The sequence below is a fragment of the Pongo pygmaeus genome, chromosome 12 (assembly GCF_028885625.2).
Source record: "Pongo pygmaeus isolate AG05252 chromosome 12, NHGRI_mPonPyg2-v2.0_pri, whole genome shotgun sequence".
Taxonomy (NCBI): domain Eukaryota; kingdom Metazoa; phylum Chordata; class Mammalia; order Primates; family Hominidae; genus Pongo; species Pongo pygmaeus.
Window position 1 is genome coordinate 108,167,290 of NC_072385.2, and position 23,057 is coordinate 108,190,346.

At 37.7% G+C, this 23,057-nt stretch overlaps 1 protein-coding gene and 1 pseudogene across 1 annotated transcript in view; one reads left to right on the plus strand and one right to left on the minus strand.

Annotated features, from left to right (window-relative positions):
- Window positions 1-23,057, plus strand: part of ASXL2 (ASXL transcriptional regulator 2) — a 149,371-nt gene that overhangs the window by 105,334 nt on the left and 20,980 nt on the right. The window contains exons 5-9 of the mRNA XM_054475154.2: window positions 5,738-5,838; window positions 8,403-8,529; window positions 9,533-9,676; window positions 17,608-17,771; window positions 21,090-21,186. Of these exons, the coding sequence (XP_054331129.1) occupies window positions 5,738-5,838; window positions 8,403-8,529; window positions 9,533-9,676; window positions 17,608-17,771; window positions 21,090-21,186 (633 nt within the window). The remainder of the gene's footprint in view (window positions 1-5,737; window positions 5,839-8,402; window positions 8,530-9,532; window positions 9,677-17,607; window positions 17,772-21,089; window positions 21,187-23,057) is intronic.
- On the minus strand, window positions 8,085-8,255 carry LOC129031024 (U2 spliceosomal RNA; annotated as a pseudogene).

Sequence of the window (23,057 nt, forward strand, 5' to 3'; positions counted from 1 at the left end):
CCCCATCTTTTTAAAAAAAACTTAAAAAAAAAATTACCTGGATGTGATAACACATACCTGTGGTCCCAGCTACTCAGGAGGCGAAGGTAGGAGATTGCTTGAGCCTGGGAGGTCAAGGCTGCAGTGAGCTGCGACCATGTCCCTGCACTCCAGCCTAGGCAACAGAGTGAGACCCTGTCTCAAAAATAACATACAATAATTTTTAAAGTTAGAGTAGTATTTAAGTTTCATAGCGCAGTACTTGGCATTAAGTCAACTCTGGGAAATGTTTATACTGGTGGGTCCTGTAATTTTCATGATTTATTTTGGTTGGCTTAGTTAAATGCTGTGGTTTAATTTGTTAAAAAGGGTGTTTGGCTTAAAGGTAAACATTCTAAGCAGTTTGTCCTGGTAATTGCAGATAGCTTTGTTGTCACTTTTCTGGGGTGCAAAGTAGAATTATTATATTTTCTAGTGGAGTTATTCTGGCTTTTTATTTTCTGTTTGTAATCAGGCAGTATTTGGGGTAGGCGAGGAAATGTATAGTCTTGAGATTTCTGCAAGACGTTGTTAAGAAAATATTAATAGTTTTAACTTACTTTTGTCTCTTTAAAAACATTGGCCAAGTAAAAAAGACAGACAATAATAAGCATTGGCAAGGATATAGAGAAAGTGGCCTTATGCATTCCTGGTGGAATTGTAAAAATAATGCATCCATTTTGGAAAACAGCTTGGCAATTCCTCAAGTTAAACATAGAGTTATAGTAAGACCCAGCAATTCCACTCCTAGAAATGAACCCAAGAGACTAAAAGCACATACATAAAACGTCTGCACACTAATGTTCTTCATAACATTGTTCATAATAGCCAGAACGTAGAAACAATCCAAATGTTCATCAGCTGATGAATAGACAAAATGTGACATAGGCATGCAATGGAATATTATTTTACGATAAAGAATAAAGTATTCATACGTATTGAAACATGGATGAGCCTTCAAAAGTAAGCACTTTGTTGAAAAAGTCATTCACAAACGAGCACTAATGTATGATTTCATTATATGAAATATCCCTAAGAGGCAAATTTATAGAGACAAAAAGTAGATTACTGGTTACCTAGGACCACGGACGTAGATGGGGTAAAAGATGAGTAACAGTTAACATGTATGGTGTTTTTTGAGGGGTGATGATTGTACAACTTGGTGAATATACTGAAAGCCATTGAATTTTATGCTTTTTTCCCCAACATTTTCAGAATAAATTTAATTTTATTAGCTTACCAGGGAAAATTAAATCACTAGTCACACAACAAATTGACTCTGAATGGATTGCAAAACCAAAGTTTAAACCTAAATCCTGATGCTTTTAAAAGAAAACAGAGAATAACATCTCTGTGGTCTTAAGATAGAGAATGATTCCTTAAATAAAACAAAAGATATTTAATATAGTGGGGAAATAATAAATGAGATTATTTAAATATATTTTAAGTATTTCTCAGACAGAAAGAGGAAAAGGAGACAGAGAGGGTGTATTAGGTTGTTTTCACACTGCTATAAATACCTGAGACTGGGTAATTTATAAAGGAAAAAGGTTTAATTGACTCATAGTTAGTTCCACATGGCTGGGGAGGCGTCAGGAAACAACAATCGTGGCAGAAGGTGAAGGGGAAGCAACCAACTTCACATGGTGGCAGGAGAGAGAAGCGAGAAAGAGCAGGGAAAACTGCCTTTAAAAAACCATCAGATCTCATGAGAACTCACTATCACGAGAATGGAGGAAGCTGCCCCCGTGATCCAATCACCTTCCTACTTCAACAAGCGGGGGATTACAGGTCACTTCGCTGACACGTGGGGATTACAATTCAAGATGAGATTTGGGGCCCAGGGAAGTAGCTCGTGCCTATAATCCCAGCACTTTGGGAGGCTGAGGTGGGTAGATCACCTGAGGTCAGGAGTTTGAGACCAGCCTGGCCCACATGGTGAAACCCTGTCTCTACTAAAAATACAAAAATTAGCTGGGCGTGGTGGTGGGCACCTGTAATCCTAGCTACTCAGGAGGCTGAGGCAGGAGAATCGCTTGAACCTGGGAAGCAGAGGTTGCAGTGAGCTGAGATCGTGCCACTGCACTCCAGTCTGGGCGACAAGAGCAAAACTCCATCTCAAAAAAACAAAAAAAAAAAGATGAGATTTGGGTGGGGATGCAGAGCCAAACCATGTCAGAAGACTAACTAAAAAAGGACGTCTGTCTAGCATATATATATAAAGAACTACCACAAGTCAACAAGAAAAAGATAGCTATTAATAAAATCACGAGAAGATAGGCAAAATAAAATGTCTTCAAAATAGAGGTTATTCAATGACTAAAAAAAAGTTAACAAGTGTTCAATTTTCTTAGCAATCTGAGAAAGCCTGATATAAACACAGCAACCAGGAGATTGAAATGAAAATGATAGAGAATACCAAGTGTTGGCAAGGATGTAGAAAACTTATACACTGCTAGTGGCTTCAAAATTTTGTACAAACATTTTGGAAAACTGGCAGTATCACCTAAAACTGAAGAGATGTAAACATAAAACACAATTCCACTACTACATATATACCCCCAAATTTTTATGTGTCACCAATGCATTTTCTAGAATTTACATACTAGTACTATTCTTAATATTCCCAGATGAAAAACACTCACATGTACATAAGCAGTGGAATAATTGTGTGATATTTTCACAACAGAATTCAATGCTAATAAATGATTCACAACATGGAAAACTACATATAAATTCAAAACAGCCTACAGAATGTAAAAAGACATGTACAAAAGAGTTTCTGCTGCACAATATTTATATAAAGTGTAAAAGAGGTAAAAGTAACCTCTGCTGTTAGATGTCAGTGTAGTGCTCATCCTTGAGGATTGTGACCAGCTGGGATCACAAAAAGATAGCTGTGGGCTTAAAATATCCTTTTAAAAAAAATTTAAATATAAAAAGCCTCATTGTGCTACCCACTTGTGATCTGTGTACATATGTTTAAATATTTTCTTTTAACTTTTATTTTAGGTTCGGGGTACATGTGCAGGTTGTTTGTATAGGTAAATTATATGTCATGGGGGCTTGGTGTACAGAATACTTTGTCACCCAGGAAATAAGCATAGTACCTGATAGGTAGTTTTTTGATCCTTACCCTCCTTCCACCTCCACCCTCAAGTAGGCCTCAAATTTTATACTTTAGGCAAGATGTATAGTATATGAATTAATATATTTATTTATTTATTTATTTATTATTTTTTCTTCTGTGATGGAGTCTCACTCTGTTGCCCAGGCTAGAGTACAGTGGCGTGATCTCAGCTTACTGCAACCTCCGCCTTCCAGGTTCAAGTGATTCTCTTGCCTCAGCCTCCTGAGTAGCTGGGACTACAGGTGTGTGCCACCACACCCAGCTAATTTTTGTATTTTAGTAGAGGCGGGGTTTCACCATGTTGGCCAGGCTGGTCTTGAACTCCTGACCTCAAGTGTTCCACCTGCCTCGGCCTCCCAAAGTTCTAGGATTATAGGTGTGAGCCACCGTGCCCAGCTGCATAGTATATAAATTTTATCTTAAGCTATTTTTTAAAAATTGGTCAGTATCAAAGTATACTGAGGCTATGTTTTTTTTTTTGTTTTTTTTTTTTTTTTGAGATGGAGTCTCTCTCTGTCGCCCAGGCTGGAGTGCAGTGGCACAGTCTCGGCTCACTGCAAGCTCTGCCTCCCAGGTTCATGCCATTCTCCTGCTTCAGCCTCCTGAATAGCTGGGACTACAAGCGCCCGCCACCACACCCAGCTAATTTTTTTGTATTTTTAGTAGAGATGGGGTTTCACCGTGTTAGCCAGGATGGTCTCGATCTCCTGACCTCGTGATCCACCTGCCTCGGCCTCCCAAAGTGCTGGGATTACAGGCGTGAGCCACTGCGCCTGGCCAAGGCTATGATTTCTTTTTGCAGCTGAACTGTCTTGAATTATTCAACTCCATTTTTAAACATCAAGCTTTTTGTACATCAGCTCTTTTCCATATATAAATTATATACTTTTTCATAAAGGTTGGGATACAGAACTAAACTAAGTATGACGATAAATCAGCATCTTTTTTTTTTTTTTGAGTTGGACTCTCGCTCTGTCACCCAGGCTGGAGTGTAATGGTGCGATCTCGGCTCACTGTAACCTCCGCCTCCAGGGTTCAAGGGATTCTCCTGCCTCAGCCTCCTGAGTGCCTGGGATTACAAGCACGTGCCACCACACCCGGCTAATCTTTGTATTTTTAGTAGAGATGGGGTTTCACCATATTGGTCAGGCTGGTCTTAAACTCTGACCTCAGTTGATCTGCCTGCCTCAGCCTCCCAAAGAACTGGGATTACAGGCATTAGCCACCACGCCCGGCCAAGTCATCATCTTAATTGTTTGCTGCTATCTTCTTTAAATGCATCTACTGTGCATTCCTTTCTTAGGACATCTAAGTAAATTGAAATACTATAGTCCAAAACTTGCATACTCCAATGAACTGTGCTAGCTACCTACCAGTACGCATGTACTTTTTTTTTTTTTGAGACCGAGTTTCGCTCTTGTTGCCCAGGCTGGAGTGCAGTGGCACGATCTCCTCACCACAACTTCCGCCTCCCAGGTTCAAGCGATTCTCCTCTCTCAGCCCCCTGAGTAGCTGGGATTACAGGCATACACCATCACACCCGGCTAATTTTGTATTTTTAGTAGAGATGGGGTTTCTCCATGTTGGTCAGGCTGTTCTTGAACTCCGACCTCAGGTCATCCACCCACCGTGGCCTCCCAAAGTGCTGGGATTGGAGGCATGAGCCACCGCACACGGCCTTGTATGTACTTTTATGACATCTTAAAGCTTATTGCCCTTACCATGGGATATCATTTTGCTATTTGGGCCTTTTCAGTCCAACTACTATGAATAGGGGAAGACTTTAGTAAACATTCATTCTTCAAGAGTCATCACTAGCAGTAGTGATTATAATTTTCTTTTAATAAGGGTACTGAATCAGCAATTTCTGTATTTATGGTAAACACTGCTCACATATTGTTTAATTTTATAGAACATAAATATCTACTTGCTGTTTAAGAGGTATAGATTCTTAAAGAACCCTTGTTCGCATAAGACCCACTAAGGTCTGGCTAAGCTCTGCCAGACAATATAAAACAGCTAGTGATGAAGTAGAGAGTGGTTACATCTTATGCAAATTCAAATTGCTTCCATTAGAGAAATCTTAAAATGCCCTCTCACATTGGTAAGCCTGTAACTATTGATTTAAAGGATGAAGGAATGTAAGGATTAAAACTATGGTAGAGTTTTGAGGTCGAATGGCCTTAATGTCTTTATTTTAAACTGCCAACCCAAGGCCTTTCCACTGTATCATGTTGTCATTAGATTTACTGTGAGACCATAGATACTGTCTTAAAGGCCCTAGAATCTTTTCTAAGTTTTATCTGATTTTATGAGTCATTCTTCAGTCAATTCTATTGAAAAAGTAATAAATGAAAAGTAATGAATACTAACACCCATCCCTTCCCCATCCTGTCATCCTTCACTAGAACTTTCTGAGGAAAAAAACTGAAAAGGGAGGCTGTTTGCAGTAAAACTCCAAAAAGTGCATCGTTCCCAAAAGTGTTTGGTCATAGTTCTTACTCCAGGTAGCAGCATGTGATTGGGGAAAGAATGGTGCTTGGTATCTCTGTTAACAAAAATCTTTTATTGTCACTTTTTTTTCCCTAGTATCGTCGTCCTCTCCGCAGTCAGGCTGCCCGTCACCCACCATTTCAGCAGGTAAAGTCATTTCTCCATCACAGAAGCACAGCAAGAAGGCACTAAAGCAGGTAAGCGTTGCTAGTCTGTATTTATCAAGTAGAATTTCCTATATTTAAAACGCACACCTCTGGCAGTCATCAGATATTTTTTGAAAATTTTTTACATTGGGCCCTTGCCAGTGGAACTTTCATGCAGTAGCCCAATGTGGTTTTAGTAATTTATGCACCTCTTTGTAACACATGTTGTATAAGTTTTTGATAGATACTTTTTTTTTTTTTTTTTTTTTGAGACGGAGTCTCAGTTGCCGGGCTGGAGTACAGTGGTGCAATCTCAGCTCACTGCAACCTCTGCTTCCCGGGTTCAAGCGATTCTCCTGCCTCAGCCTCCCAAGTAGCTGGGACTACAGGCACCCACTACCACGCCCAGCTAATTTTTGTATTTTTAGTAGAGACAGGGTTTCACCATGTTGGCCAGGGTGGTCTCAATCTCTTGACCTTGTGATCTGCCCACCTTGGCCTCCCAAGGTGCTGGGATTACAGGTGTGTGCCACCGCACCTGGCCGGTAGATACTCTTTTTATCACATTTTTAAAGTGTCTAATTTGTTCGTAGTTTGCTCAGAATCTTTTGTTTGTTTATATATGTGTTTTAAAATCATGAATAGGTATTGAATTATTCAGGTTTGTTTTCTTTGGGATTTATTGAGATGAGCACATAGATTTTTCTCTTTTAATCTACTAACACACAGAATTACACACAGCTAGATTTTCTTTTTTTTTTTTTTTTTTCTTTTTTGAGACGGAGTTTCGCTCTTGTTGCCTAGTGCAACCTCTGCCTCCCGGGTTCAAGCGATTCTCCTGCCTCAGCCTTCCAAGTAGCTGGGATTACAGGTACCCATCATCACGCCTGGCTAATTTTTGTGTTTTTAGTAGAGATGGGGTTTCACCATGTTGGTCAGGCTGGTCTTGAACTCCTGACCTCAAGTGATTCAACTGCCTCGACCTCCCGAAGTGCTGAGATTACAGGCATGAGCAACTGTACCTGGCCTATATTTTTTAATATTACACTGTACTTAACTTGGTTGGGTGCAGTGACTCACGCCTGTAATCCTAGCACTTTGGGAGGCCAAGGCAGGCGGATCACCTGAGGTCAGGAGTTCAGAGACCTCCTGTAATCCCAGCTACTTTGGAGGATGAGATGAGAGAATCATTTGAACCCAGGACGTGGAGATCACAGTGAGCTGAGATCATGCCACTGCACTGCAGCCTGGGCAACAGAGCAAGACCCCGTCTGCAAAAAAAAATTAAATAATAAAAAATAAATGAATGTACACGATCACAGCAGAAATAGATGCAATCAAGTGGTTCTATTAAATTTTACATTAACCTGAAATTACATGTGTCCTGTGAGGAGCAAGGAATGAATATTGGTGACTGCACCTGCAGGAATTTATGAACATCTTCTGATCTAATTACAAAGAATAAGAGAATAAGCCATAATCAGTGGTCAGTCAATACTGCCATTTTATGTACTTTTGTGCTTCTGCCTCACCTATTATAAATGTAGGTGAGGCTAAGCGAGACATAGAGCTCTCTCAGTTGCTTTTCTGCATTGGCAACTTAGAGTGAGGAGATCATTTGTTGCCACTGTGCCTATAGTATAGCCAGAGATACGTGTGAAATGTTAAGCAGGAGGAAACTATTGGGAAAAGAGAATAGGAAACCAGAAGTAGCCAGTTACTCCACACTTTTCTACATGTCGGTCTTAAAAGCTTGAAGCTGGCAACCTAGCAAAGTCAAACTTCAGTTTTTTTCCTGAAATTACTTTCTTGGTTTCTTTTTTTTTAAAGAAAACCTTAAGTTAAAAGTTGCCTTCATAATGTTTTTGTGATTAAAATTTGGGTATTTCTTGTTTTTTTCTGTTCATTTTAAATAGTATTATCAAGTATATTTTATAAATTAAGAACCTCATAGAAATCAAAATATTCTGAAGTAGACAGAAGGAACCACACTGTTGTTAGAACCAGTATTGTCTAGTCTTCCCCCTCTGTTTACTGCATTGCTGTAAATTGCTGAAATTTGATAATTGGGACAAATCTCATTGCTGTCACCCAAGACAACTGATGTAGTTATTTACAAACTTTTGTAAAAATATTGTATCTCTGAAGCCTGCGTAAACTGAATATTTACATTTCTACATAGGTTTGATGCAGATAGGTCTCTTTTTGTTATAAGGCTTAGAATTTCATTTCTAGAAATGATTGAAAAGTCTCTGCTTTACAAGACTGGGAAGTTTTTGGCTTACCTAGTGATTTTTTTAAGTTCCAAAAAATGCTAATGACTATTTTTCACATTTATATAAAGGAATGATACTGGCAAAAACTATCCAAACTCTAAGAATCATTTAGGCCTTGTGTTTAGTTGGCTTAATTTAAATTGATAAGAACAGATACTACACTTGATCTTAGCCAAAAGGCCAAGAAGCGAGAGCTTAATTTAGGTTTTTGTTTGCTTTGATAGATTTCAAAGAAATTGAACAATCAGCATGCTTCTTGCCATTTAAAAAAGAAGTAATTTATATTATTACTAAAAAACTGATTTGTTTTGTTTCTTATAGTCTGTTTTATCTTTATAGGCGCTAAAGCAGCAACAGCAGAAGAAGCAGCAGCAGCAATGCAGGCCAAGCATATCCATCTCCTCCAACCAGCATCTCTCTCTAAAGACTGTCAAAGCAGCCAGTGACTCTGTACCTGCCAAACCTGGTAGGCAGTTTGGGCAGTTTTTCAATGGAAGTTTCTTTTTCCTAGTATTTTTGTGTTGGTTTTCCTAATTTGTTTATGACATCATTTATTTTTAAATTATATTTACTTACACAATCCTTGTACTGCCAAAACATCAATATAAATCTTTCCAGGATAAATGGGAAAAGTTGTATGCAAAATAATCATGCAGTTATTAAAAAATAACTCAGAGCCCAGGAGTTTAAGACCAGCCTGGGCAAAATAGTGAGACCCTGTCTCAACAACAACACAGAAAATTAGCCGGATGTGGTGGTGCACACCTGTAGCCCCAGCTACTCGGGAAGCTGAGGTGGGAGGATTGGTTGAGCTCGGGAAGTCAAGACTGCCATTAGCCCTGATCTCACCGCTGCACTGCAGCCTGAATGACAGAGCGAGACACTGTTTCCAAAAAAAATGTTAGCACTGAGATTTGCATATAAGAAGGAAATAAATGACTGACTTTCAAGATGGTCTAATCTAATAAATGTTTGGAAACCTCTAATCAGCAACCTTAAAATCTGATGTTTCCAAGAGGCTCAAACTAAACTCTTAGCCAGTTTTCTGTAAAAATAACAGGTTTTCCTAAGAATACATACAACCTTTGAGTTTCTTTTGGACATGTCTGTAAGGCCTTTGGCTCTTTTGTTGTGGTTGCTTGTTTGTTTCTACTCTAAACTTTCTAGACACAGACTCTGTATTGTATTACATAATTCAGTTTGATACCATAAGCTGATTCTATGGGTCTGCCAGACTCAATCTGAATCTTACAGAACTACATTTTTATGAGAAAGGAAATTTACCACTAGAAGCAAATAGTATGCTGGGAGGAAAAACAGGGTTTTATTTTACTCTTTGACTTTAATTTTCAAACTCAAAACACATTAGGGAGGGTCACATTGCCTCATACATAACTTCATTTAGTGAATGTTGAATGATCTGTCTATAATCTCAGTGCTACCAGTCTTTACGTATTTTTTTCTCCTAGCAACATGGGAAGGAAAGCAATCTGATGGACAGACAAGCAGCCCTCAAAACTCAAACTCCAGCTTTTCTTCCTCAGTTAAAGTGGAAAATACTTTACTAGGCTTGGGGAAGAAGTCATTCCAGAGATCTGAGAGACTCCATACCAGTAAGTTTGCTTAGAAAGACTTCAGTTTTCATTGCCATGATTTATCAGCTACATGTTTGAAATTCATCAGCTACCTGGCTTAGGTACTTATAACTTAGATTTGAGTTACATAGCAAAGATTAGACATAAGTTTTGTTGTTGCTAACATAATTACTGTTAAGAAATGAAAAGTAACAGGAACAGAATCGATTTAGTATGTCTTTCTCCTGCTATCCCCTGTTTACCTTTGAGCTCTTGACTGTATTCATGTTCTTCCTGTCTTCCTCTTAACAAACTTTATTTCAGAGAAAGATCTATTATTAGTCATTTTGTGGTTTATTTCCCTTTCTGCCAATAGGTTGCTTTGTCCAGCATTATTCATGTTTTATTTCTGTGTAAAGAAAGATAGAAGGGTGTGTAATTAAATATATATGACAGACTGAAATTTCTTCTCTCTGTTCCTTTTGAAATCCCACTGAAATGATAATATGGAAATACAAAAGATCAAATCCATACAGGTGAAGAAAACAAGGAGACCACAGCTGGGCAAGAGATGTCAGCAAATTTTGAGAGATGAAAACTGGATAGAATTTTTCACTGAGCTGAAGAGCAGTTGCCAGGGATAAAACCAGCCACATAAGGCTGCAGAACACCAGGAAGGCTCAAGAATTGGAGATACGATGTATTACAGAAGAGAAGGGAGGAATTTTGTTTGAAAGTTAGTAAGAAGCAGTTTGATGCCTTACCCCAGCAGGAGACAGGAGGTTTATTTTGAGGTGAAATTTGAACCAGAGAAACTCCAAATTCAGGGATATCAAACATAGCTGGGGGCAGATGAGGAGGCACTGTACTGAAATCTGGAAAATCAAGTAAAATGTAAATACTGAATAGGGATTCTCTTCCTTGGCTTCCAAAATGCTACTAACAAGGCATATTTCTAACACCACTACTTCCTTCTTCCTCCCATCATGTTCCAGCTTGAGATTGGTGGATTGGTACCTAAAGACATTGAATAGTCTTAGAAAAAAGTCTGCAGGCAAATGTATAGGTTCCCAGCTAAGCAGAGATCATCTTGATAATGTTTCAGTAAAGTTGAAGAAATTTCTTAGAAAAATCTGTCAAAGTGAAAAAGAGGTTCAGTAGGAGAGAAAAAGTAAGAAACTTGGAACACCAATCTAGGTTGTACAATGTCTCACATAGTAGGACTATCAGAAAGGAAGAACAGAGTGTGATAAAAAACAATATAAGAACATTACTTAGAATAAAAAGCCACAGAATTCCAGATTAAAAGTGTGTAATAGGCATTAAGAAACATGGGTGAAAATAAACCTATGCCAAGGCATGTTTTTTTAAAGATCTCGAAACATATGGGGTCATGAAAAGGTAACAAAAAGCCTCCAGAAAGAAGAAGAATACTTCACATAGAAAGATTCAAGAACTGGGAGTACAGACATCCTTAGCAGCAACATGGAAACTAAAAGTGCAGCAGTGCTGACACATTCTGAGGGAAATTTATTCTGTATTCATTTACATATTCCAGACTGATCTAAACTATTAAGTGTGAGAACAGAATTAACAATAATTTAAACAATGCTTTGTTAAAAAAGAAAAAATCAAAAAACCTTAGTTTGATTCTAGAGGGGATTGTACATTTTTCTTAATATAGTGTATCACATATTTAAACTGAATGTGCCCTTTGATCATTAGTTTCACTGCTAAGAATAAAAATATTTATTAAATATCTGTGGAAGAAATGCTAATAAGCCAAACACAGATTTAGAGTCCTAGGGCTATGATGATGAACTGAGCAATATTTCTTCCTCATGGAGCCCATATTCTACTTAAAATCAGTTAAAATTGAAAATTTTAGTAAATTGCAAAAGAAATGTAGAGGTACAAAATTGAGAAATTATGGACCAGGAATTTTTAACTTTCATGGAAAACTAGGAAAAATTAACCATAAAAAAAGAAAGCACCATTTCCGTTTATTTAAGTTTGACCTAATGGCTGAGAAGTAAGCAGAAGTCCATCTTCTTTCAAGCAAATGAGCATTAAGGGAAATAGTGTGGAAATTTTTGTAACATAGCCACAATGACTATTTTCTTTTTTTTTTTTTTTTTTTTTGAGATGGAGTCGCGCTCTGTTGCCCAGGGAGTGCAGTGGTGCAATCTCAGCTCACTGCAAGCTCTGCCTCCCGGGTCCATGCCGTTCTCCTGCCTCAGCCTCCCGGGTAGCTTGGGACTACAGGCGCCCGCCACCACGCCCGGCTAATTTTTTTGTATTTTCAGTAGAGACGGGGTTTCACTGTGTTAGCCAGGATGGTCTTGATCTCCTGACCTCGTGATCTGCCCGCCTTGGCCTCCCAAAGTGCTGGGATTACAGGCATGAGCCACCGCCCCCAGCCACACAATGACTATTTTCAAAACACGTGGAAGAAGTTGTGTAAAACATAAATGATAAAACTAAATTAGCTAATTTATATAAAATACTTTCTAGCTGACATTGGTATCATTTTTATTAACTTCAGTAAAATTGATAATAAATATTTTTACATCCCAGATTCAGTCAGAAGAATAAACATACCTCAGATTTCAAGTATAATATAATAGATTAAGGCAACCTAAATTGAAAAAACTTGGGTAAGTCATCTTTACTAAAATTAGAGGACTTAAACTGACGACTTTGAGGCACAAAAGTATCTTCGGGGTACACAGTTCAGTCAGTAGTAGAAAATGATTCACAACTACTTCGCAGTCTTTTAAGAAGTGAACATTTTAACTGAAGTTTGACTGCGATGTGCAGGTACAATGAATGCATAAATAGTAAAAATTTTTCAAGGAAGGTTGACAGTCCAATTCCATTAATTATATGGGAAAAGCAAACAAAGCTGTTGCTTCTCAAAAGTTTATAGAGGCATTGCAACATTATTTATATTAATACAAACATTGTTTATATTAAACAAAAAACTGGTAGCCACCTACCTTTGTCATCAGTGGTATTCCATTTAAATTCATCATGGTATATAGCAAGTTTGCCCAACCCACCACAGGCTGCACGTGGCCCAGGATGGCTTTGAATGCTGCTCAACACAAATTTATAAACTTTCTTAAAACATTATGAGATTTTTTTTTTGGTGATTTTTATTTATTTACCTTTTTGTTATAGCTCATTAGTTAGTGTTAGTGTATTTTATGTGTGGCCCACAACAGTTCTTCTTCTTCCAATGTGGCCCAGGGAAGCCAGAAAATTGGACAGCCCTGGTGTATACATTGGAATGTGATGCAGCTTTTTTTAAAAGAAAGAAGATGAATTTGTAGGTGATAATTTGAAAAATGTTCAAGATATTTAGTGAAATTAAAAACCAAGTATGATTAACATGTACATTATGATTTCATGTTATCCAATTTAAAATGTCATTTCTGGCAGGAAGGTTGGGTTTGAATGTAGAAACTTTTGTTTTTATTTTGTATCTTTAGGTACTATTTGAATTTATAGACAACATTTACCTCTTAGACACTGTTTTTATTATTCACTTTGAAAAGATTTAAAATTTTATTGTAATTTATTCTTTGTCCCAGGAGTTATTTTGAAGTTTTTTTGGTTTGTTGTTGTTAATTTCCAAATATATAGGGATTTTTGTTTATCTTTTTTTTATGAAGCCTCTGGTCAGATATCATGGACTGTGTGATGCTTATGCCTGTGTGGCATACTGATGAACAACAGACTTTAAAATCAAATCGCCTGGGTTTAAATTCCTACACTAACTTAATAATGTGACTTGGGCAAGTTATATCTGAGCCTCACTTTCTTCATCTGTGAAATGGGGTGGTAATAGTTACCTACTTCATAGGGTTGTATGAAAAATAAATGAGTGAATATATGTAAATGCTTAGAACAGTGTCTGGCACTTAGGAAGCCCTATATAAGTTGCTGCTGCTGCTGTTGCTCTTACTGCACTACTATTACTCAAAATTTACTGAGACCTCCTTTTTTTGACCTAATGATACTGAATTTAGAAATATACTGTAGTTGTTCAACATAGAATTCTGTGCTTGTTAGATCAAGCTTGTTAATCTGAAATCAGATTTTTTTTTTTTTTAACATGGAGTCTTGCTCTGTCACCCAGGCTGGAGTGCAGTGGCGTGATCTTGGCTCACTGCAACCTCCGCCTCCCAGGTTCAAGCGATTCTCCTGCCTCAGCCTCCTGAGTAGCTGGGATTACAGGCGCACGTCACCACTCCTGGCTAATTTTTGTATTTTTAGTAGAGACAGGGTTTCACCATGTTGGTCAGGCTGGTCTCCAACTCCTGACCTCGTGATACCGTGCGCCTCAGCCTCCCAAAGTGCTGAGCTGGGATTACAGGCGTGAGCCACTGCGCCCAGCCTGAAATCAGCTTTTTTAGTGAGTGATAGCTGCTTCTGGTTTGCTTGATTTATTAGTAATGGAGAGAGATATGTTGAAATCTCCTATCCAAATGGTGGGTTTGTCCAGTTCTCCCTGTTCTTTCAGTTTTTATTTCACATGTTTTGAAGTTACTTTATATTGGATGTTTTCATGTTTAAAATCTTTCTGATGGATTGAATATTTATTTAGCTTATCAATCATCAAGTCTTTTTACTAAAAGTATCTTTCATTCGATGTTAATAAATGTATACCAGCTCCCCTATGGTTAGTTTTTGCCTGGTGTGTAACTTCATTTCTGTGTCCTTGTGCTTTAGATAATCTCTCTCTAAATAGCATATAACTAGCTGAAATTTCTTTGTTTTGGTTTCAACCTAGTGACAAGCTTGCATTTGATGAGTTTTATTTATTTACATTTACTGTGTTTGTTAATATTTGGACTTGTTTCTCAGTCATAGTTTTTTATCCTATTGCTATGTTTCTTGTTTCCTTTCTTATTCCTTTTTTGTTTTTTTTTCGAGAAAGAGTCTCGCTCTGTCACCCAGGCTGGAGTGCAGTGGCACGATCTCGGGTCACTGCAACCTCTGCCTCCCAGGTTCAAGTGATTCTTCTGCCTCAGTCTCCTGAGTAGCTGGGATTACAGGGACCCGCCACCACGCCTGGCTAATTTTTTACTTTTAGTAGAAATGGGGTTTCACCATGTTGGCCAGGCTGGTCTCAAACTCCTGACCTCAGGTGGTTCGCATGCCTTGGCCTCCCAAAGTGCTGGGATTACAGGCATGGGCCACCACTCCCAGCCTCTTTCTTACTCTTCTTTTAAACTTCTGAAAAGGTTTTTTGGCTTTACTGATTTTTTTTTTTTTTTTTTTTGGTGTGTTCATATTAATTCTCTTATAGCTTTTTTTTTCTCTCTACTGAGTTTGGTATGCACTCAGTTTCTCTTTTAGTGGTTAGTGATTCCTTAAATGGTACCACACTTGTAAAAAATTGATATATCATAGTTCTATATATTTTTTAGTTACATGTGATATGTCTTTAATTCTTAAAAGTAACCATCTTGATTTTCCTCCAGAACAGTGGAAATACAACAATTCAGTGATAATCTTTTCTATCTGGACTTAAATAAATATTATTGTCTTTTTTTTGTATTTTGTTTTTAACCTCACAGATCAGACACTAGAATACTATTATTTTATATAAACAATGTGGACATATATTTATCTACCTGTTTACCTTTCTGTATTATATTTCAACCCATTCTGCAATGATTTTCTTTCCTGAAGTACAATAAGAACTGTATTTATATCAGGTTTCTGAGTAGTAAACGCCTTCAGTTTTTGTTTATAAATGTCCTTTCATGTTCATTTTTGAAGGATAGTTTGGTGGACATGCCTTCATAGATTAGTGATTATTTTCTGTCAGCATTTTACAGATATTATCTACCTTATTCCAAATTTCATTTTAAGAAGTTTACTGCTGTTCTTTCATTCCGGTTTTTTTTTTTTTTTTTTTTTTTGAGACGGAGTCTGGCTCTGTTGCCCAGGCTGGAGTGCAGTGGTGTGATCTCGGCTCACTGGAAGCTCCGCCTCCCGGGTTCACGCCATTCTCCTGCCTCAGCCTCCCGAGTAGCTGGGATTACAGGTGCGCACCACCACGCCCAGCTGATTTTTCTGTTTTTAGTAGAGATGGTGTTTCACCGTGTTAGCCAGGATGGTCTCGATCTCCTGACCTTGTGATCTGCCCACCTCGGCCTCCCAGAGTGCTGGAATTACAGGCATGAGCCACCGTGCCCAGCCTCTTTCATTCCTTTTTATGTGATCATTCCCTTCCTCGTGGTTGCTTTTGCTTTCAAGCTATTCTCTTTGTCTTTGATAAACACTTTTACTATGCTGGGTCTATGTGTGGATTTCTTTCTGTCCTCTTTGAAATATGTTCCACTTCTAGAGCTTTAGGTTTGTAGTTTTCATCAGTTGCTGTAAATGTACAACTGTCAGTTCTTTGAATATTGCCTTTTTTCCGTTCTCTTCATTTTCTCATTCTTGATCTTCAGTCAGGTATTTGTTAGACCCTCTCAGTCTGTCATTTATGTTTTTGCTAAACCTCTAAAAATATTTTATCTTCTCTCTCATATTCTAAGAGTATAAATTGGGTAAATTGTTTGGCTATATAGTGTAGACCTTCTTTAATATTGTGAAACTACTGTTTAATCGATTTCATCAATTTTTATTCTACATTTCTAGATGTCCCATTTTCTTAAGTCTATTAATTCCTATTATTTTGTCCTTATTTTTGTAATTACATTCTTTATTTCCTTAAACATTTTGTACATAGCAATTCTGTATTCTATATATCTGATAGCTTCAGTACTTCTAGGTCTCCATCTGTTATTCCTAGTTTCTAATGATTCTCTCTTGTAAAGTGGCATAACTTCTCATTTGTTGGGTAATCTTTCTGAAGTAGTAATGCCAGATTTGAATTTGTAGGAATCCAGTGGGATTAATTTGAGGGAAATCCTTTGTTTTTGTTTATGCTTCCGCCAGGAGGCAGAGGGTGTACCCACATCAAAGATTGTATAGCTTTATGAAAGTAATTCAAAATGTAGAATTTCTGGATCCTGTAGTTTTATGTATATTAACATTTTGCTAGATATTGTTAGATTTTCGTTTATAAGATCATGCTGATTCAGCCCCATCAGCAGTATTTGAAAGTGCTTTTTGCTTTTTCCCCCTGCGTATTCCCATTACCATATTACAATATTTTGCCATTTTCATAGACAAATATGTTCACTGGTTAAATTTGCATTTTAAAATATTAATATCTTAGCATCTACTTAAGGTTAGTGGACTGAATTACCTTTTAATTTCCTTTGCTCATTTTTCTCTTGGTGGTATTTGTCTTTTTCTTATTGATTTGTAATTGCTGTTTTCATATGAAGAATAGCAACCTTTTGTCATGGCTTCCAAATATTTTTTCCAGGTTGGTCTTTTATATATATATATAAATTTTTTATTTACATTTTAATCCTTTGTGTACTCAGTTTTTTGAAAGATTGTAACCTTCTGGTTGTGGACAGATTTCCTGAAACTGCTAGGCTATTAAATCATAACATTTTTAGCCAATGCAAATTAAAATCAGTGAAAAAAAATGTCATGAGAAGAGGCAAAGGATGTCAGTATGATTTGTGGATTTGGGTTTTCTTTCTTAGACATTCTTCGTATCATTTATCATAAACTTTCTCAGTTTTTGGGGGGAAATAATCTAGTCTCAAACATAAAATGCAGTTTTAGTATGGTAGAAGACCCATTTTTACAGACTTTATTCTATTTATGCAGAGAAGATAGATACATCATATTCTTTTATCCTCTATAAATGAACAAAACTTGTTTTGTTAGTCTTAGAAGAAAATCCTAAGATCTTAAGTGTTACCTTCTTCATAGTGTGATATTTAAATGCTTAAAATTGTGGATTTTTTATACTGCACAGAAAGCTACAATTTATATAGAAACAGGACTTGCGAGGGAGGCCAAACGATTCTTTTCTGTTTTTGTAGGACAAATGAAAAGAACTAAATGTGCCGACATTGACGTTGAGACACCGGACTCCATTCTGGTTAATACAAATCTGCGAGCACTGATCAATAAGCACACATTTTCAGTCCTTCCTGGAGATTGCCAGCAACGACTGCTTTTACTACTCCCAGAGGTAGATCGACAGGTGCGTCATTGAACTCCTTAAGATTTTAAAAATAGCTGTTTATGTATACTTGTAAAGTGGTATTAATGGTACTAAGTGAGAAGTAAGAATATTTTTACATAAGTTTCTTAATAGGCGGGCTTTGTAAGGCTTAGGAAAAAAAAAAATTCTCCTACCAGAACTTCAAGATTACAGAATTATTTTGACTGTATTAGGATGTAGGCATCCATAGAATGAAGGTGAGGAGGAGGCCAGACATGGTGGCTCACACCTGTAATCCCAGCACTTTGGGCAGCCAAGGAGGGTGGATCACCTGAGGTCAGGAGTTCAAGACCAGCCTGGCCAACATGGCAAAACCCCGTCTCTACTAAAAATACAAAAATTAGCCAGGCTTGGTGGCAGGCGCCTGTAATCCCAGCTACTCAGGAGGCTGAGCCAGGAGAATCACTTGAACCTGTGAGGCAGAGATTGCAGTGAGCCAAGATGGTGCCACTGGACACCAGCCTGAGTGACAGAGTGAAACTCCATCTCAGAAAAAAAAAAGAATACATAAACTTCAGGAGGAAGAGTTGTCTTGGTCCAGTATCAACAGGATGTGGGCCAGTGCTTCAGTGGAGTGGGAACTGTCAGGAATAAGCCAAAAACGTGGGTCCAGATAAATAAATACATCTGGAAAGACAATACAACATGGTATGAACAGTGGTGGACTTGGGAATGTTTGCAGTTTGCATTCTTTTGTTACATTTTTCTAAGAGAAACTTTTATTATTTTCATAATAAAGAACTTAAAACCCAATGTAAGTTATACTTAAAAAAAAAAAACAGAAGTAGCAAAAAGAAATGCCAAAGGTTTGGCAGGCGTCAAGGCAGAGACCAGAGAGCTTTAGTGATTTACCTTGGTCAGGAATAAAGAAAAGGTCTGAGACTTTGGCTTTCATGAAGGAAAACAGTGTACCAAGTCACTCCCCCTTCTCATCTTCTGTTTCCTCCCTCTGTAAAAGGAAGATAGAACAATTAAAATTTTTTAAGCTTTCTTCACTTCTGAGATTTTTAAAAATCTCAACTGTGTTCTAAGTAATGTGATAGGTCTCCCCAACCCCCAACTTTTAAGAATGTTTATTAAAATGATGAGAGGGCGATGTTTTCCTTAGTTACACAGTAAAAGAAGTAGTTATACTCTCTTGTTCGTAGTAAGAGGATAACAGAGAATGAGTAAGCTACAGAATTCATTATTAGCTAATTGACATTGAAATAAAACTAAATCTTTCTAATTCTGAAAATCATCTTTCTACTAGACTGCATTGATACCAATTTCATAGTGTTATGAATCAGAACATGTCAAAGGAGTTCAGAGTCCATTGTCCAGAGAGCCCACATAAATGAGGTATTCTTACAGCAGTGGGGACAAAGAAGCAAAACCGGTCCTTCTTGGTGACTGCTCTCCCTACATAACTCTTGGAGAAATTATAGCTTTGAGGATGCCAGTTCTTGGTTAGAACAAGTTAGGAGACTGAAGTTTCAGCAGTTTTAAGAGAACCTCTTGGAGATTGCTCTCATCTTTTTTTTTTTTTTTAAGACTCAGGGTTGTTAGGCTGGGAATACTAGTACAGGATGTAACTGAGGGCCTGTTTATGGAATTCTAATGCTGGTTCCTCAGAACTATCTTTTGACTGATGTTCTTTATCAAGTTCTAAATCTGGAGGATTGCCACATACAATTTTAGGATTAAAAGGGATCTTAGAGGTTATCTAGTTCATTTTCCCATAGAGTGCAATCCTGGGGGGTATTTTTTTTTTTTTTTTTTTTTTTTGAGATGGAGTCTCCCTCTGTCGCCCAAGCTGGAGTGCATTGGCTCGATCTCGGCTCACTGCGACCTCTGCCTCCTGGGTTCAAGCAATTCTCCTGCCTCAGCCTCCTGAGTGGCTGGGATTACAGGTGTGTGCCACCACGCCTGGCTAGTTTTTGTGTGTGTGTGTGTTTTCTTTCTTTTTCTGATTTTTATTTTTAGTAGAGACGGGGTTTCACCATGTTAGCCAGTGTGCTTTCGATCTCCTGACCTCGTGATCCACCTGCCTCGGCCTCCCAAAGTGCTGGGATTACAGATGTGAGCCACCGCGCCCAGCCGGGGTTTTCTTAATAGGAGGTTACTTGGCTAGTCTTTTTCAGTTCTTAACATGGTTGGAGCCCACAGTAATCTGAGTAACATTGTCCTTATGTGTAGAGAATATAGAATTTCGATTAAGTGAAATACAAACTACTGTCAGATGAAGTTTAGAGTGTTTAAAGAATGAAAAGTTGGAAGCCGTACTTGACTGTGTGGAGTATCCAGCAATGAGTAGAAAAATATTTAGACCAGAGAAAAACATAGGTTTGGATCAAAACCCTCTCCTTCAATATATCTGAAGGCCCATGATATGGAAGAGGTATACTTTGTTATACGGAAAGCAGATTTGGGGTTGAAAAAGCTTTTTCACAGTTGGAGGATTAAACTGCAGAATAGATTGGCTTATAGTGGAGTAACTTGCTTATCACTGTAATACTCAAGTAGAGACTGGATAAACTGCTCTTATAGGAACACCATTACCCTTGTACCAGTTCTCTAGAGTATGAATCAGCAGTCAGCAAACTACAGCCCACTAGGCAATTTCCAGCTGACTGCCTAATTAATAAAGTTTTATTGGCTTAAAGCCACTCCTGTTAGTTTTCGTATTGTCCGTAACTACTTTTGTGCCACAGTGGCAGAGTTGAGTAGCTGAAATCAAGCCATATGGCCTGCAAAGTTAAAGTATTTGTGGTCTAGCCCTTTACAGAAAGTTTACCAATTTCTGCTGTAGAGCCAGGGGGAAATGATGTCGACCCACATAGATTTGGAAAGTAAAGTGGGTTAAGAAGAGTTCCTCAATCTCAAGGATGTCCAAATCATTTTCTTAATTTTCTTCAAAACACTGTTTTTGACTTAAAATTTACATTTAGATTTTTAGTCCATCCTTTTTTATTTTTTGTCATTATCTGAATCTGGGATTCAGCTTTATTTTCTACTGGGTGGATAGCCAGTTGTTCCAGCACTATATGTGTGGTTCTGTGAGTAGATTTTTAATTATTAAGGAATGGATGTGAATGGAGAGAAAGGAGTGAGGAGAGGTAAATAGGAAAGCAATGTTTTAGAACAGAGTGATATTACATTAAATAACAGAGTTGGATAAGCACATAGTATGAGATAGTTATATTTCTATTAAAATAAATATATATACATTCTTTTATAAAATGAAAGGAAAGTCAAATACCACATGATACCTTTCACTTTCTTTGTAAGCTTTCCTTGGCTTATTCTTTGACCCAGGTTGGTCCAGATGGTTTAATGAAGTTAAATGGCTCAGCCCTTAACAATGAATTCTTCACTTCAGCAGCCCAAGGCTGGAAGGAAAGACTCTCAGAAGGTAAGTGCTCTACTTAATGTGTTTCCCAGGGTGGTGTGTGCACTCGGAGCACCTCTCTTCCTCATCAGGTAATTAAGCAGTTTTGGAAGGTAAAGGACAGGATGTTTCCATAGGATAGAATTAACTGTCAAGTGTGGAACACGCTGTTAGACTTTTATCTAGAGCCTATGTTACCAGGTTAGCACCAGATGGAGTCCAGCAATATGTTTCTTTAATGATATAAAGCTTCCAAGAAATTAAAAAATACAGATTTTTGGGCCCTGCTCCTAAAGATTCTGATTCAGCAGTTCTACGTTAATGCCTAGGAATTGAAATTGTATTAGGCTCCCTAATAAAACTATAGAATTAGCCACTTTATGGTGCTCTGCATCCCAGTTTGGTAAGCAGTGAGATAATCTGTTTGTTACTGCCTAGCCTCAATAAAACTAACAGTAAAAGCAATCAGTGAGAACTTTGTAGAAGATCACTTCATTAAGGTATAGAAGATCACTTCATTAAGGTATATTTCATATAATATAAAATTCAGCCATTTGAAATGGACAGTTAATTGGCAGTCAGAACATTGTAGTAAGTATGGATCATGACCGAGTATTACTGACTATGATCACTGGTCTGCCATGTGTGCCATGCTTCTAGTGACTGATTGTGTGTGGGCACTGCATATAGTATCTGTCAGTACTAGCAGTTCTTCACCCCTACAGCTGAAAAACACCTGTGGTGTTTTTAAAAATACTGATATGCAGACACCAGTGTCAATGATTTTGTTTTTATTGCTCTGGGTTAGTGTCAGAGCTTTATTGGTTTTGTTTGTTTGTTTGTGTCAAAGTTTTCCCAGACGATTCTAATATGCAGACATAAGTAAAACCACTGGCTGAATTATTTTTATTACATCTGTTTTTCAGTATACATGGAATAAAAAATAGCACTTGAAAGTCGTATACCAAACAATAGCCTAAAACAAGTGTGAGAGACTTTAAAATATATACATTTGTAAGGAATGCATTAGGAGTGCTATTCATTGTTTATTTTCTGTCAGATCCCTACCAGTTAAAGTGAACAGCTAATATATAATCTAGATTGTTTCTTGAAATTGTTGACTTTTCCCATCCTCTTCTTTTAGAAGAAATTCTATGTAGAAGGGATCTCTTCCTCTGATTACTTTGGTCCTTTCTCTTTCCTACAGATATTTTTGGGCAGAGACCCCCCTTTTTTTTTTTTCAGAAAGATTAAAACATACCAGTACCTTTCTTTAAGAATAAATTGGTAAAGGATTTACTTCCTCAGCCCCCACTTTTTTGTAACTAGGTACTGTCAGCAATGATACTGCGATTATTATTATTAGTGTTCCTTTTTTTTTTTTTTTTTTAACATGCAGGCAAGTGACTGCTGTACCTATAGTCAAGTGATCATGTTTTATGAACAACAACTTGGAACACTGTATATATGTGAACAGAGTCCAATACATTTTATTCCTCATTTTCAGATACACAGTAGACTCAACAGCAGGAGTTCTGGGTTGGATTCTAACAGCCAAATCCCTCTTTTCCCAATCCTTTGCCCACGACTGTGATGTCCACGGTCCTCTAACACTTTTCCTCTCCTTCTTCTCACCCCCAGGAGGTCTTAAACTTCAAATTCTGCCATTTCTACCTCTTATTCCTTGATGTCCTGGGTATTAGAGTATAAAAGGGAGCAGCCTATCTGAGCCACAAGTTTGAAGATGGCCTACCAAGCACATTCACTGTTCTCTGCTATGGAGTGGGAAGGATTGAGGTGGTTGGTAGTATATGCAAATAAATGGCATATTCAGAGCAGCTGGGTCTTTGGCATGTTGAGTATCTTCTTGCTAGAGTATTAGCGTGGTACAATTT